The sequence below is a fragment of the Lissotriton helveticus genome, chromosome 12, assembly GCF_964261635.1.
Source record: "Lissotriton helveticus chromosome 12, aLisHel1.1, whole genome shotgun sequence".
Lineage (NCBI taxonomy): Eukaryota > Metazoa > Chordata > Amphibia > Caudata > Salamandridae > Lissotriton > Lissotriton helveticus.
Window position 1 is genome coordinate 857,348,720 of NC_136073.1, and position 17,551 is coordinate 857,366,270.

Consider the following 17,551-nt stretch of genomic DNA (forward strand, 5'->3'; position numbering starts at 1 on the left):
AGACGTAGCCTGGGCGCGCTTCAGCATTCTCATTCTATAGCATGCTTCTACAATGGCACGACAGGCGGTAAGAACTCTAGTGAGTGGTCCAACCAATTGTTAGGAAAATAAAAGTAGTTGTCCAGTTACTAGCTCAATCCCACTACTGCAAACTGTGCCTTTTATGGCCATAACTTGGGAGAAGATGAAAACAAATGTTCGGTGCCTTGCTTACACCTAGAATACCGTTGTCAATCTGAGCACGTCCAACCAGGAGATTCAGCTCACTCCTCTTTATTTTGGTCAATCCCTTTTAGAAGAGCATCTTTTGGGCTACCAAGTGACCCCATCAGATATGTGAAAGCAACAGCATCTAAAGGTCTCCAAGAGGTAGCATCTACCGCTGTATCAGGAATAACTAACACTAGATCACTCCAAGTGGCTGGTTAAATACAAAGAAGATTATGTCTTAAGTGTAAAAAATATTTTGAATAAAAAATACAAGTGTTTGGCTCTTGGGGTACTAAGTTAAATGGTTACTTACCAGTAGAAGTAGTTTTGCAGCTTGAAGAATTTTCTGGATTCACATGATGTGCATTATTTCACCATCTAATGGTTGGGTCCGGTAACGTTTTTCTTTTTTTTTGTTGGTGTGTTGGGTGTCGCTGACCACCATTTGGTGGTAAGTCCATACCTTATGCTACATCAGACGGCGCCCCGGAAGTTCCTGTAAGGCAGTTGGAGCGCATGTGAATCCAGAAAATTCTTCCAAGCTGCAAAACTGCTCCTACATGTAATTGACACTTTGATTTTTGCAGCATGAATTCTTTTCTGGAGTCACATGCTGTGCATTAATCCGGTCCCTAGGGTTGTTGGGCTTGAAATGTGGATGTGTTGATGGGAATGCAAGTGTTGTGCCCTTCTTTCAGGTTAAATGCACTCTGGGATGCACGGGTAATGTCTTTCCCGCTCTAGTGTAATCGGTTTGCATTGTTTCCACTATCCATCTTGCAATCGTTCCCTTGATTACTGGTGATCCCTTGCTTGCTCTGGCAAAGCAGACAAATAATTTGTTTCTCTCACGAAAAACGTTTGTTTCCTGTAGGTAGTACATTAGTGCCCTCTGCACGTCCCGCGTATGAAAGGCCCTTTCTGCCTATGTCTTTCGCTGTTGAAGAAAGCTGGTAGTTGTATGCTTTGATTGACATGGGATTGTATCACTACCTTTGGTAGGAACTGTTTATTTGTTCTATTGACCACCTTGTCCTTGTGGATCTGGTGTTAGAAATTTTAAGTCAGTCTTGTGCATGGGTTCAAAAGGCTCTGTCATTAATTGCATTAGCACCATGTTTAGGTTCCACATTGGGGTTGATAACGTACTTGGTGGTTCAACCCTTTTTGAACATTCAAAGAATCTTTTCACTACAAGAAGTGTGAAGAGAATGGTTCTTAATGTACCTCTGGTATAAGCTGCTATTGCTGCTAGATGTATCTTTAGTGACGCGTATGTCAGTCCGCTGCCTGATAGGCATGTGAGATACATCAGTTTTGTTTCTTTTTCTGTTCTGGTTTCCATCCTACTGTTGCTTGTGCACCAGTGGATGTATCGGTTCCATTTCTCCATGCAACATTTTCTTGTGCTTGGTTTCTAGCTTCCCTAAGGATTACCATCGTCCTAGGCGGTAGTTGTAGGTGACCGAATTTTAAGTATTCGGGAACAATGCTGCTAGGCTGTGTGGCTGGTTCTGCCTTGATTGGGATCCTGCACCCTATTACCATCTCCAGCAGGTCTGAATATCAGGTCTATCTGGCCCATTGTGCGTCTATGAGGATGAGCATTGTCCCCGGCTGTCTGGCCTTGTCCAGTTCCTTTGGGATCAGGGGAATCGGTGGAAAGGCATATGCAAAGTTCCCTGACCAGCTTGTTGACAGGACATTCCCTTTGGGCTGGTGGTGTGGAAACCTGTAAGTGACGTCTTGGCATTTTGTGTTTTCTGTACTTTCCAAAAGATCTGTGCTTGTTGTGGTCCAAACTTGGAAAATATTGTCTAGTACCTCCTGTTTCATCTCCCATTCATGGTGTCTTGCCTGCTCAGACTGTCTGCCTCTGTGTTTTGTGTCCCTGGGAGGTGAACTGTTTGAAGTGTGATTTGTCTTTGAATGGCCCAATACCATATCTCATGAGCTAGTTTGGACAGGGTGAATGACGTTGTTCCTCCCTGCTTGTTGAGGTAGAACATGGTTATTGTGTTGTGTGTTAGGATCAGTACAGAATGACCTATTACGTGTGCTTGGAATGCTTTTAGGGCAAGAAAGGCTGTCTTAATCTCTAGATAGTTCGTGTTTCACAGCATCTGTGATGTTTCATAGTCCTCTCACCTTCAGGTTTCCTGTGTGTGTCCCCAACCCTTGTGGGATGCGTCAGTCATTATGGTCACCGTGGGAGCTGGTGTTTTGTATGGTCTCCCTATGTTCACATTCATCAAGTCCCACCACTGTATTTCCCTTTGTACCTTTACGGTGACAATTACTAGATCCTCCCAGCTCCCTGTGGAGCTGTGTCTTCCTAAGATTAACTGCTATTAGCAACAACAAAAAACATGGATTTAGGCCCTTTGTACTAGGGGGAATGTATGACATTGTTCTGCATTCTGTCCATCAATTGTTGTTTTTGCATTTAACTGCTATTAGCGCCTTGACGCCATGTGGCATTTGTTGCGCTTTAAAATCTTTTTCATTAATTCATTCACTCATCTTTGTGGTCCTTCGGCAGGCAAAGGTTGCAGACTTCACAGGGGTCTCTTTTTGCGAATTTGTGATGGCAGTTGGGGCAAAATTCGAAAGGAATATTCTCCACGACCCCTTTCTGCCTATCCCATCTTCATTCTCTGACCACATTGATCTTACCGGCGGGGTCCCCCATTGGGATCAAAAAGGCTTCCCTTCTCTGTATTAGATTTTCTCATGGCCTTCAGTGATTCATGTTGATTTTCCAACTTCCAGTCTTCTCTCAAAAATTCTTTGGAGCTCCCCCGTCATGCTTCCAAGCTCAACAGCGGAAAAAAAGAATCTGAAGGTGGCGACCATGCACAGGAACTTCCAGGGCACAGTCTGATGTCACACAAGGGATGAACTTACAACTAAATGGTGGTCGACGACACCCACAACAACAACAAAAACAAAAAAAAGAAAGAAAAACACAAACGTTTCTGGACCCAACCACTAGATGGTTGAGTAATGCACAGCATGTGAATCCAGAAAAGGATTCATGCTGCAATACCGTAGTGATGGCAAATACATGATGTTGAAGGACTTCCCCTACTAACATTGGTTAAGGTACTTGTTTACAAAACTGAAAAAAGAAAAGAAAAGTGAGAGCACTGCACTTGGCAAAATCAGACCTCTCACCTACCCACGCCATGGTGTCTAGGATTGTTCCCAGTCACACTCGGGATTGTTTTCCACCAAGTAGGGTAAGTGCTGCTTTTTTGCAATACAGCTGCACCCAACACTGAGTGCTAACGGAAACGCGTGTGGGCAGATCAAGACACAGACGGTCTTTTATTCAACCGTGGTTTCAATTCACAATGTGCAGCTGAACCAAGAATCTGGTTTCCAGATGGTACAGACTATGTGCCAGAAAACAGAAAAAAACATGCTACTGACATTGCCAAGCTAGTATAGGCTCTACATATGTTGTAGAAAGTAAGGCATGTCAAACAAATGGCAACATATCCAAAACTCACGAGTAGTGGCTGTCCACTTAATATGCAGGGGACCATCAGGGAGAGTCTCCTAATGTAGCTGCAGTGCACGGATGGCCCTCAATAGTGCGTCCTCTGTAAGGTGCCTGTGGAAGTGCAGCATTCATCTGAGACTCAGTGCTCCATCATCAAATTATCTGCACATGCGTGGCCAACTGAGGACGCCGCTGGGAGCTGTTGTACAAGTCAGGTAGGGACATCTGCCCTCCCTGATGGTCCACAGCATATTAAGCGCAAGGCTGCCACTGGTGACTCCATCCTTTCCTATTGAACCCTGAGGCAACTGACACTTTAACGATTACTCCTCTGACCTGTAATGCATATTTTTTTATTAGGCTCCACCACTTTGAGTCCTGATGATGACCCCTAATTTCTGACAGGATCGAAACGTTGTTGGCCATGGCACGGACCCTTTACATTAGACATTAACAAGCCATGCTGTTCTTGTATATTTGATACACACAATGAATACTTTTATTACATGTGTATCAGTTTGAGGAGAACACCAAGCAGGTTTCTATCATTGGCACCTACTGCATTGTTGCAATATAGTTTTGGATGTAATGATTGAATTCCATTTGAATAAGATACCAATTATTCTTCATTGACATATTAGGTAGCACTGTTCCAGTAAGAGCTATAAAACCCCACGTCTCTAGTGATTCTTGGGTTCACCCTTGTGCCATCAACTACTGTGGAAAGTAAAGCAGGCTACTCAATCTGGCCGCGACATGGGCCGACATTTTGTTTATGTTTTTAAGCCCCAGGAGCAGAACACACCGTTGGATGCTTCATAGAGTAAAACTCTTACCCAATGCCCTGAAAAAAGGCAAAATGCCCAGAAAAAAGGGAAATATACTACAAAGAGGAAGACTAGCACAGTCTGTGTATGTGGGACTCTTGAGGAAGGCCAGAGTGATACTCAAGAGAAATTCAGATTAGATGAGCATGTTTGACGCAAAATTCTTATGCTTTGCTGGCTTGCCAAGAGTAGGTCCATATCCTGAAAGTGAAAAACCTTCTTAAAGTAATGAGCAGAAGAACTGGTTCTGTGGGTGTCCCATTCCCATTCATTTCTCTGCTCAACTATGCACACCCATCTGTAACCCCTGAATATTTTTGAAGGTTTTCTGCATTACCAGGCAGTCAGTCATCTTTGAAAGGATGCCGCTATTAAGACAGGAAATGTTTTAGGCTTTTTCATGGAATTAACAGTGCTGAAAAGTAGATGTTCGAGGAAGCTTGCATATGCATCGCACCGGCTTTCGCTTGGATTCTGGGATAAAATCCCATGATAAAGACCTGGAAGAGGATATGCAGTTGACCATGGGGAATTTCCTTCCACAGTGCACTGTTATTTTTCGAAGTCTTAAACTTCCAAATTGGAAGCTGCACTACCTTCAAAACAATACCTTGGGAAGGCAGTTTAAACACCAATTACCCTTCTGATGTAGATTCATGCCCGAAGGCAAGAAACTCAAAATTTCAAAAGTCAAGTGCTCCGATATGAACATGCCGGCCAACCTCGATAATACCATATATTATTGTTCTTTTTTTTTTACACAAAACATAGGGAATATTGTGTTTCAAGGTTTAATTATCATTGTACTGATAGCTCTGGGTTGGAGGGTGTGAGGTTTTTGAGCAGAATTGCTTTGTGTGCAACTAGCTTCATTTTGGGTAAAGCAGTGTTTCAGGGCTGAGGTTTGCTCCTTTACTAATGACTGTTCAGGATAGTGAAGGGACTGCATTCTGGTGTTAAGGGACCTTTACGATAAAGTGGCATCGCATGCTCAGGAGAACTGCGTGTAGCCAAAAATGTAATTTTAAAGTATTGCACAACAGAGAAGAAAACAAAAAAAGTTGGATTAAGGTGTGGCTTGTCCTTCTAGGTAGTCCTGCCACCTAGTGTGTTTCGACTAAAACAATTCTTTCTAGGTTAATCTTCTGGGCTAACAGGAAATAACTACTTCAAAGCGACTTATGCTATGGGCAACGTCTGCCACTGGTATGGGCCAGTAGCGACATGGGTTGTTTGGGGTGCCATCCAACCATTGCAAAGTTTCCTTCGCAAACCAGAGAATGAAAGTACTTGTGTTGATCAGTATAGGGTGTTCCTGTCCGAATATAGGATTGGGTGGTGTATTTTCTTAGCATGCATAACTCATGGCGCTGTTGGATAGTTTGAAGTCGATCTGACAGCATTGGGGTGCGGGTTTATGATACCGGTGTCAGAGAGCACGCGGCAGAAGGGATTTACTAAATGCTTTATATGCCTTTTGGGGCAGTAATACTCCTCTCGCACAGCAGTTTGAGATGTGTCAGCTTGGCATTGCTATCTACATGATTTGATAGAACAGTAATTTGTGAAAGCCATATGTACGCCATCTATGAACTCAGTGGGATGGTTGAGAGCTGCCCTAATATGTTCCATTGGGGTTTTACATGAAGTGTCTTGATGGCTAGTAGTGTTGGGAAACGCGTGATGTGTTCAGCACTAGAGAAATCTTTGTTTGGGTCTGGGACAGAACCTGTTCGACTGTCACTTATAGCATTACTTGGGTGTGGAGACAGTGTGATATAGTTTTATTCAGGTCTGGTTTGCACATGATGTGTCCCCCATATGTTTACATTTACAAGCAGTCCTGCATTAGCGTGACCAGCTTTTTTCTAGGCCGGCTTTCTAGACCCCAGATGACTAGAAATAGAGGAAACAGCTGTTGCAGGCCAATGAATCTGTGAAAAAATCCTGCAAAAAAGAGCAACGTTTCTGGGGAAGGCCGAGTTTGAGATCTTTGCATCTGGGAAGCTGTCCTCTAAGCCCCAGCAAGGACATTAGACTAAATGGAGCACCTGTGGCCCACACATGAGTTTCAATACACCTCCGATCTCCCATCAAGCTTTCACTTCATCCACCCCAGAAATGAACTGCAGTTGTAAGGGGTTACAGAAGTGTATTTTCTAGCTGAATGGGCCAGCCCTACACCAGAAGGCATAAGGTCATCCAGTCTTTTTTCCCTGGCCAAAGTTTTATGAACAGCTAATTCCTAAACATCCTCAAGTTCAAAAGGATAGATAGAAAAAAAACTGAGATAGGACATCATTGCTCCTACAGAAGAGTAGCAATGTGGCCAATGCCCATACTCCACACAGCTTTCAAGGCGCTGTAACTGAACTACTATCTCATGACAGTCCATATCAATGTAAAGTTTGGTAGCAGGTTACACTTTAAACAAACGCAAGCTTTGGAATTAGATGCCAGGTGTGGCAAATTAATGTTTGCATCCACTGTTCCCATGTTTGCAGTGAGGTAACAGAAAGGTTCCAAGCTTGTGAGGGTGCCTGAAAGCATGTATGTAGAGCTGGAAGAAGGGAGCTAAGGGGAGACGAGACAGTGTCAGTAAAGGCTTTTTGGATGGAGGGAAGACCTCAGGGAAGCACTGCAAGAGTACAGGCACAGTGAAGGAAATGCTTTCATAAGACAAAGTGGAATAGATGATTCTCTTTGATTATCTGAGATCTCTCGAAACAAAAAGCATGGGTTGCTGCACGTATGGCGACAATGAACAAACATGGAAGCTTAATTTTGCTTCCTGGTGGATACGACTCCGGCTTGTGGATTTGGAAATAGTGTTGTTTGCGGACTTTGTGAGTCTACAGGAAGTAAGATGTAATCTTGGAGCCCCGCAGAAAGGTGCACTGCTTGCCTGCACCACGTAACACGTGGCAATAGACGTTTTGGCCAAGTTGGGTAATGGGTAGGTGGCGTAAGCGATGGGATTCTAGAGCTCCTTAGATGGAGCTGTATGATTAAAGGAATTGATTTGAAAAGAACATTGGGTTCGGGTATGCTGCTTCACAGAAACTATTCACAAACAGTGCTTAGAGTGGAAGGTAGGGAGGTGACAGGTGGGGGTACAGGTAGTAAGGACAGTGGCGTTGTAAGGTAGTGCTGTGACGGGGAGGATAAAAATGGTGATCCAAGCAGTAGTGGATGGAAAGGTCTATAACCACATCTGTTCGTCGCCCCCCCCCCCCCTTTCACTGATCAAAACAATTACAAAATTACAACACAGTGCAGATAGTCACAGTACCCTCTGCCCTTGGTTACATTACTAAATACTAATCCGGGTCACAGTGATCTGCATATTGTATATTCATGTGCCCCCGGCACCTGGAAGATCACTTATTGCTTTCAAAACTTTCCCATTTCCAAGTGTCATCAGGCGGACTGGTAGACGACTCGGAATTATGTCCGAAACGTCTGCCAGCTATCATTAAACAGAAATCCGAATTTCTCAGTAGTTTTAGTTGTCCCAAAAAGGCTTATATGGCAGGCAGCACATTCTAACTAAGCACATATGTAACAACAGTATTAAGCACAATTCCTTAAATCCACACACCATACATTAGATCTGCGAAAGAAGTTGCTTCAAATCTGGCTACAATTTTACTGAGCACGTTTTTCGTAGATCTCACTCAGACCCCACCAACTCCAATACAGGACCCTTGCTACTCCACGGTGGGAGACAAGATGTTCATCGCCACACTTTGGTCTAAAAGGTGCTCCCCACGTCCCACAGAGAAGCCTGGAAAAGGAGAGACACCTACTAGACTGCAACGTTCTCTCTCTGATCTCGGCGGTCGCAGCTCCTAGGCCTACATGCGAGTGGGCAGCAAGGTGGAACAAATACTCTGTGTTTGGCTTCAGGCCCTCCACTGTGTACGAGGTCACTGGGTCAATGGTTTTCGAAATCTGAGGATGCAAAAGGCAACAAAGAGAAGGACATTGGTCAAACAAAGCTTGATGCATAGTTCACCAAAAGTGATCAAAAGATATCAAAAGATGCCCAAGGCAGAAAAAACGCCGGGTTATATCTTGGAGAAGAGATTCTTGGGGCTGTGTTGGACAACCACTACTTCCCATACCACCCACATGAGGATGAAGCAGCAAAGAGCCCAGTTGCCCCCACTCCATCCTTTCTCTAGCAATGCACCCAATGAGTCCTGTTGCAAAAGTGATCATGGCCCTATGTGATGTGAAAGCACCTCTAAGACTCCTGACCCTCTTTCCATCCTGTCAGGACATTTTCAGGTGCTTTAATTTTGTGATTGGTGCCAGTTTATAAAGGGAGTTGTGGTGAGCATTTCCAATTTCGAATTGGATACAATGCAAAGGGAATGTCAATATGTTGTCAAATTAGGTTTTCCCAAATATTTAAGGCAATATACAACTAGTGAATTTGAAGCAGAAGATAACAGTAAATATGACATTTGAATGATCAGCTCAGCTCGACAAGAATTATAAATTGAGATGGATATATTTTTTATTAAGACGAGATCAAGAGTATAACCAAGGGAGAGGGTGGAAGTCTAGATTATTCAGGACGTCTAAGAGTTAATACTGCATCTTCTAATTTGCCATCCATAGCAGAATGTTTACCTAGATGCAAATAACTAAAATCCACAGAATCACAGACTGGAAGGTTGCAGGGGCTTGCACGTTAAGTTATCAGATTGAACAACAGCAAAGTTGATATCATTGCCAAGTGGGAAAAGGTGCATTCAATATAGCGCTAACATGCTGTCTGCAATTCAAACGGAATAGGTCGGCCCCATCGCTCCCTAGAGCTCAAGGACAGTGTTATGTTCCTAAAGATGTTAGCAATCCCCTCAGCCCCCGTTTCCTCATTACTAACCACTCTTTTAATACTGTCATTTAATGGTACCATTGTAACCAATGTCTACAGAAAGCCCAACGTCGGGTAGAAACATAGGATGCAGACGATTGTCTTCGAGCCATACTCCAACCCTCCTTACCTTGCCTGCCCCTTTTTCCTGCTCCCTGTCCTCTCCTCTTCTTAATAACTCTTGTTTCTTATCCTCCTCTCCTTTTGCCAGTGCCTCCATGTTCGCAGGCTTCCAAGCTTCTCTCCTCTCCTTTCTTGCATGAGGTTGTCCCCCTTATGGACCTGTATGCCTCGGCTTTTCCTACCCTTTCTCCTCCTCCCCACAACATCCTCTCTTCAGGTCTCCTGGCCTTCTCTCTTCTTTATCGACAGCCCTCTGCCCTTGTTCTCCGCCTTCCAGCTCCCCAGTGTCCATATTCTACCTCTGTCCGACCCCTTACTACCATTTGTCTACTCATTGTTCTCTTCTCCTTTCCACACTTTTTCCACATTGGCCTTCCATCATCTGTTTCCATCTTCTCACTCCACCACCCTCACCGTCATTCCTACATGCCCCCTTTTACCGTCTCACACATTTATGCTTCCACTTTCCCAGCCACGCCACCTCCTTGCCATGCCACTTAGCCCTTTCTGTCCCCTCTGAAACTTTCCTAAACTTCTGCCCTTGGGCCCTTACCTCCTTGCCATGCGGTCCTTCCTTGTAGTACAGTTCGTATGAAATGACGCTCTCCTGCCGGGGTGGGCTCCAGGTCAGCATGATGCTCGTCTCGGTTTTAGCTTCTGCCCTGAAGTTCATTGGTTGACCAGGAACTGATATTGTGATAAAAATACATTGTGGAAAAAGAGAGTAACAGATTCAGAAAGCAAGAACTATCAACTCTGATGAGATAAAGTGGAAAAATGCATGTTGATGCAAGACACCCCTGGCAGTCAGTAACGTCTAAAGAGATGATTTGTGGGTGCTCAATGGCAGGGGGCACTCTACCTCTTAGGAACGCTCACTTTAGTTGGGTAAACAAAATTGGGTGTAAAGCTGACATGGGACTGCACAAGACACTTAAACCATCTGCAACTATGAAGCTGACTAGTATGTTCCTTGGTAAAGATGTCCGTCTTGGGGTGATGGGTTGTAGGTGGGAGAAAAAGGAGGATGCTAAACAAGTGACTTATATACTGCTTCTGCAGAGTCGCATTACGAATCCACGTTCGAAGTGTCAGCTGCTCACTGTTGTAAGTAGGAGTGTACATAAAGAAGAAAGATCACCTTCTACCAAGAGTTGTCATGTCTTAAACTTTTAAGAGTGATGAAAAGGCAAGTGAGAACACATCAGACAATCTGGCAAACCAAAGAAAGTACACATTTACAAATCCACTTAAATACTGTTTGGTGCCAGCAGTCACGAATGATATTGCATTTGCAATGAGTGCAGGTGAGTATTTATGTAAAATGGAGAGCTTGAAGCAGGGAAACAATCATATATAGAAACTCGAGACTCCCTTTAAATCGGATTGGCTTGAGCACACATTTTCATCAGGGTCCTTAGGGTTTTAAACCACTGGGGCCACTGTCTTTATGCATCACTAATAAAAAAAAAGTCAAAAGCAACAGGAATGAATAGGCACAAAATCACATTGCCTATCTATACCTTAACATAGTTCAGAAAGCTCATTTTACTATCTGCCTCAGTGCACTTGAAATGAGGTTTGTCCCGCATACAGCTATGGAAGGCTTAGCAGTGGGGTGCCTGTGCAATAATTTCTGCTTCAAACCACATATTAGAAACATGAGGCATACATCAGCGGGGACTACTTGAGCTTGCTTACAGAGAGGCATGTTCAAGCAGGCCCAGCAAAAAGGATCAGCTTGGAAGAACCAGTCAAATGTTTGCAGAAATGTGATTGTGGGATCAACCCTAGCTTTTTCTGATGGATGCAGAGCTTACAGACATACAGAATCATCACCACCCTCATCTTGCTTAGAGAAACTGTGTGCATGAGTTTGCTGACTGGCATCTGCCTCCCTCCAGCCTAAACAAGACTCACCTCCCTGCTGTGTCTTGACCTGCATAGGCTCCGAGAGTGGCCCATCTCCTACAGACGTGTAGGCTAAAACTCGCACTGTGTAGGTCTCATCTTCTCGGAGGCTCTTCACTGTCGTCAGCTGGCTTCCCTCTACTATGTACTTCTGCCAGTCATTAACAGGCTTGTCGGGTTCCATGGTGAAATAGACTCTGTAGCCTCGAATTTGCCCGTTGGGCTCCACTGGCTCGTCCCAGTGAATGATCATGGTTGAGGGGCTCAGCATTCGTGCCTGGACATTGCGGGGGGCACTGGCTGGTGCCTGCTCTCCTGTGCGGGCTTCCACTGTCTCACTGGGTGGTCCCTGGCCGATCGAGTTGACTGCAGAGACCCAGATCTCATACTCCGAGTTGGGACTCAATCCTCCAATGCTGTAGCGAGTGGTAGTTATGTCCTCCATGATCTGGTATGGCCCTTCTTGGCTCTTCGACTTGTACTCTATCACATAATACGACACCGGGTCGGGATTGCCAGAGTCCCAGGTGACAGTGATACTGGTGGCTGTGGTCTCAGTTACCACAGGCTTACCGGGAGCTTTAGGAAGTGCTGAGAACAAAAAAAACATTTATAATGGAATATTTAAATCGTAAGACTATATTATAGTAACATGTTCACACAGCATTTCCTACCATTCAGTTTGCAGCTCTGTAAACAGCAGGTGCTACTATTACCAATTTTAAGGTGCTCCGCCTGTTGATCTACGAAGGATCATGGGCAGTGTCAACCCTATCAGGATTCAAACTTCAATCAATCACACATTTATAGAGCGCGGCTAATCAACCGGGCAGGGTCTTGCGACTCTCAGTTTACCTATAGACTAAAATGAGTGTTTAACTCTCTAAGAAATCTTGTAACAAGGGTTTACGAGAGTGTGGTTTTAACAAAAGCAAGCTATACCTGCATTTTTTAATGGGGAAGTAAATATATGTTGAATGAGGATCCATATACACAATAAAATCTTATTTGTTGATTGCTTAACCATTAACTGATGAACACAAATTGGCGCTAGGTAAATGCGTTTTTTGCCAGATGTCTTTACCAACAACAAAATATGACCTTAAACCTCACTAAACCTGCAAGTCCATTAAACACAATTAGTACATATTTGCATCTATGTTTTATAGGATCTTAAATGTGTATAGTGGAATTGAATGCTCACATAAAAACTTTTCAGTATGCTGTAAACTCCAAGATATGACCTAGAACAAGATGAGTTTTATTTCCAGAGGTCAAAGATTCTTTATTTCTAGGTCTCAAAACATGTTTATCAATTGAAATTAGACCACCTTTATCTCTAGAATTAAACAAAAAATCTTAATTATGAGGGATCAAAGTTTCTTTATCGCTAGAGTTCAAACTCGAAGGATATAGATTCTTTGACGTCTAAGGATCAGAGCTTAAATCTTTTGTATCCAATTACTTATCAATAAGGGTGCTATATCTGCAGAGATTAAATATGTGATTTAGATGTGTATGGTTCAACACTTTCTTTGTCCTTAGAGGTCAAAGCATAGGCATCCCATAGATTAATAATTCTGTATTTCTACACATTAAAGCTTCTGCACTGGGCCTGCTCCTCCTGGATCGTCCGGTAATCTCATTACCTAACCACAGATGCCGACCTAACCGCATTTCTCCCAGGTAATCATCTTGGTGTGTCGTTAGCTGCACTGTTATCACAAATTAGCAGAACCAGGATTCAGTCAATATTTCTCTGTATTATTGAGCCATGACAAAAGACTTGTATATATGGCAGGTTGACTAGTATTTAGACATGATCCTAGGGCACCATCCTCCTAAAATTAGGTTGCCCTAGCTTTGGGATGTGTTTCAAAACATCAGTTTCTTCTCTTTTGCAACTCTGCCATCCACCGTGTACAATACTTCCCCACTCTAAGTCTGCCCAATTCTTGGTTCTGTGCTCTGCTTCTGTGTCACAACTGCTTGCGCCGCCAACAGGAAAATATCCGCTCCAATCAAAAAGCCAGGGGAAGGGGAGGCGACGGAAAGGTGGCATTAAGCTTCACCATGTACTTCACTTTTATCTCTGTGTTCTTGTACGTCCCAGAGACAGTTATTAAAACATGTAAAACAAAGGTATATATGCAAAATCTGCTCATAACAATTCTGCAAATTGTTTAAGCACCACTTATCTCCACTATACACCTCTAAACAGTTCACAGCTACTACTAAAGTCTGCTTTTATCAGCCTAACGAATTTAGCAGGATTCTTCCCATTCTGACTTTCTATCTCTGTGGGTGATGGCATTATCAGTTCATGGGTTTGTTCATTCTAGACTGGATTTTGGCAATTCCTTCTATATGTGACTACCTAAAAAGAATACTGCAACGTTGCAGTATATTCAGAATACAGCAACAAGGACTGTCACAACCTTGAAGATTTTATTATGTTTCAAAAGCTCTTAACGAACTGCACTGGCTACCAGTGAGGAAAGAAAACACAGTTGTTTCAACACAGTTTGTTTGATGCATCAATCAAACCCCCCCTTGAGTAGATGCAGTGTCAAATACGTTTCTGGAAGAATTTTGGGATGAATGACCTGCTGTGATTTGGTGTTCCCAAATCTCATTTGAAGAAATGCAGTGGCAAATTGTTTCGAGTGCAAGGTGCCCAGGAATGAAATATCGTTAAATCTAAGAAGGGACCCATGTCGTCTGAAGTTTTATCAACTATTTGAAGCATGGCTTTTTACATCATAGGCCTTTTCGGTCACTATAACAGCATCTGTACTTTCACAGCAATATGAGATCTGTTAAAGGGTGTACGCCATACTTTATAGAAGAACCAAACAAAAACCAGTGCTTGCACCATGGCCCAGCTTTCTCATTCGTCCCACAATTCTACTGCATTAACAGCACAGGTTGCCAATGCCCACCAACGTAAAGGCTCTTTCTTTGTTTCCACATCTATATTGTCTTCCTTGCTACCCTTGAGCCCATCTGCCCTGCTATTACCATCCTCTGATCTGGCAACTTCACCCCTTGTGACCCCGTCCCACTTTCCGCTTGCAGGTGTGGATGTTGCTGTGAAGCAATCCATGCACTGTGCAGAAACAGCCACCACAAACACTTCCAGATTCTATAACCTCAGTCCAATACCTCTCTTCTCCCGGCTGATTCTCCTCCGTATTTACCCACCATGATCCAAACTGTGCAAATGTAGCATTTATGGCTCTCTGCCAGACGCTTTATAAATTATGAATGAAGGAAAATAAGAAAGCTGATGGCTGCGAGGCTCGCTCAGCATTGTGTTTTCACATCAGAGACAAGAGCGCGCACTCCGAGCCGAGGGATACTGGAACAATCCAAGATCTGAGGCTAGATTTCAAAGCAGTTCACTTCACTTTTGCTGGTTTGAAAACAGACAGCCAAAGCTGTTGCAGGTGTTAAAACTACACAGGCCCCTTTCAGAAGCCTCACCACCAGCCACTCCCCTGGTTTGGGTTTTCAAGTGGCCAGTATGGATTTGGAAAGAAAATCAGACATCAAACAGAGGATAATTCATTCTAGAATCCTTATTGTTGTTAATGCTTGATTGGGGAAAGAGTACCAGGCACCATCAAAACTAGTGACATAGTGAAATTCTGATTACTGGTGATAGTTGGGGATGTGGGGTTGATTAACAGACCAGATAATCACCGAAGGGACATTCTGGGAATGTTTTGTTGCTATTGCAGAGTTGGGTAAAGAAAATAAGACACCTGCAAAAGGGACATTCTGGGATCCTTGTAGATGGCGCCCCTGGATTAGTTAAGGAGAACCACATGTATTTCATGTCACAACAGGACAAAAATGCATGGTGTTAGAATCCTCAGAGTTCCTGGTCCCTGTCTTTAGTATGAGCCAGAACCACTAAGAGGTACCAACCAGGTGACCAAAAGTTCAGGAAAGATGTGGAAACTAATTCTTGTTTGTGGAACCAAACTACACCACACAAGTCAAACAACGAGCTTCTGCAACTCTGACTTTACTCCAAAGTAAGAGGAAATGTATCCACGTGAAAGGGGCGAACACTGGATCTGGTATGAGTGGAGTGCGTATTAAGACTAGCTCTCTTTCAGAGGAATCACATGAAACATGGCAGTGACTGCTCTAAAGGAGCTATGTGGTGACAAGTATTTGCCCAATAGAAAATTCTAGATAAAACAATGAAATCAACATACATCTTTAGTTGTTAGATCCGAAACAACCTATGCATTCAACGAATGAGGCAATTTGTATATACACTGATCTGGTAGATCTTCTTTAGGGTTTGATGATCTATTCTATTATATGAAGAAAAAGAACAGATATAGTTTTTGTTTTCTCTCCATTTCCCACTCAGTCTAACTTAAAAGCAAGCTAAGAGTAAGGTGAAACTAACAAGAATACAACAGTCCGAAAGGAGTGTCTGTTAAACATGAAACACTGAAGCGCACACACATTTTAAACATCAATGCTCAGTCGATGATTGTTTTTTGTCAAACTATATGAACTAGGGGAAATGATTCAGGCCTGTGAATCTCTGCAAGACCCCATGCTAGAGAAAATCGGAATACCATGTAGTAAAGCAGAGGGCAGCATACTACAATGGCGTAGTCACGCAGGCGAGGAAGACTATATCCTCATAGAAGCACATAGGAACGGGGACATAGGTCGACACTAGCTGATGTCAAAGAATGTACTTTAGTCTTTGTAGGTTTTCTGCATAACTCAGTGTTTCTGTATTGTACATCATAGTAATTGCACAATCTAAAGTAGACAGAACTTAGGTAACAAACAATATTATCACTTGTTACGTTACTACACAACAATATAACTATTAGTACTTCGAGATCATGAAAGATTTATAGGCAAAGTTTGGCCGTCGTTAGTAAAGTAAGATTTTGTGTTCCCAACCTTCTCTCTCTAGAAACTATGCCTTTCTTTCCCCTATTGGGGACCCTTATGAGAAGAGAGGATTTCAAGGGATAAGCCGACACTAGATTTGTTCCTCTTCATCCTACTAAGTCCTGTCTGCACTTACATTTCACTGTGATTTGTGCCACAGAGTCGATAACACCAAGGCTGGACATGGCGACACAGGTGTAATTAGCAGACTCCTTGATGTTGGTCAGTTCTAGCACATTGCGCCCCACAGGCATGTCGTCTTCAGGTGTCAGATCTTCCTGCCCCATCATCCACTTCACGTAGGGCATTGGTGAGCCAACTGCCACGCATGTGATGTTCACGCTACCACCCGGCATGATCTCATGGCTGACGGGTAGGATGGAGAAGCGGGGCGCTACTCGGCGGACTGTGGAAGAAAGGCAAAGAGGGTAATAAAAAAAACACAGAGCGGACCGGTGAAATAAACCAAAATAAAGAAAGGAACAAAAAAATAAAAATCTTCAAAAAGTTCAAATTAAATAACAAATTAACGAAAAATAATGTTAAAGAAATTTACTTCACAAACAATATAAACTGTAAATAGAAAGACATTAAAGCTGAAATTCATAGCAACAGGTCTCCAGAAGTCAGGAGGTAGGCCCATCACAGCACAGATAATACACAAAAATATATTAGCTATTTCTCATCTTTAAAGACATCTCACATATCAGATGAAAAAGAAAATGTGGCCCATCGTTTCCCTCCCCTCTGTCCGAGTTCCCGGGGCCCCCTGACTCTGGGTGGTTAACGGATGTGAAGACAGCAAATGTGATAGGGGCCATTCTCCGGGTAGAGAAAGAGACACCATAACTCTATATGGAACATTTACAATAAGGGTTCAGTTATGCAGGTTGTCAGGGGGAAAAGGGTAAAAGAAAAGGTGAAGAGCAAAGTGAAGTCAATGCGGGTGTTGAGTGAATACTGCGAAGAGGCTACTGGCCAAGGGGAAGGAAGGAAGAAACCCCTAGAGGCCCCTCACAGTGCCCATGCCCCATAATCTCAACCAATGGAGCTCTTGGTGGGCAATGCCTAATTCTTCCCTTCTTCTCCAAGGTGCGCTAACAGTAGGCGGGAGGTAGAAGCAGAGCTGCGGTAGAGGATGATTGATGG

At 43.4% G+C, this 17,551-nt stretch overlaps 1 protein-coding gene and 1 long non-coding RNA gene across 5 annotated transcripts in view; one reads left to right on the forward strand and one right to left on the reverse strand.

The window, feature by feature from the left end:
• The window catches only part of LOC144798606 (uncharacterized), a 1,317,000-nt gene that overhangs the window by 275,209 nt on the left and 1,024,240 nt on the right, over positions 1-17,551 (forward strand). The gene's annotated exons all lie outside the window — the stretch shown is intronic.
• Positions 1-17,551, reverse strand: part of PTPRS (protein tyrosine phosphatase receptor type S) — a 320,940-nt gene that overhangs the window by 113,085 nt on the left and 190,304 nt on the right. For all 3 annotated transcript variants that reach the window (XM_078669564.1, XM_078669562.1, XM_078669563.1), the window contains exons 7-10: positions 16,539-16,808; positions 11,477-12,058; positions 10,110-10,243; positions 8,355-8,499 (exon numbers count right to left, since the gene is read on the reverse strand). In XM_078669564.1, coding sequence (XP_078525690.1) covers positions 8,355-8,499; positions 10,110-10,243; positions 11,477-12,058; positions 16,539-16,808 — 1,131 coding nt within the window. The remainder of the gene's footprint in view (positions 1-8,354; positions 8,500-10,109; positions 10,244-11,476; positions 12,059-16,538; positions 16,809-17,551) is intronic.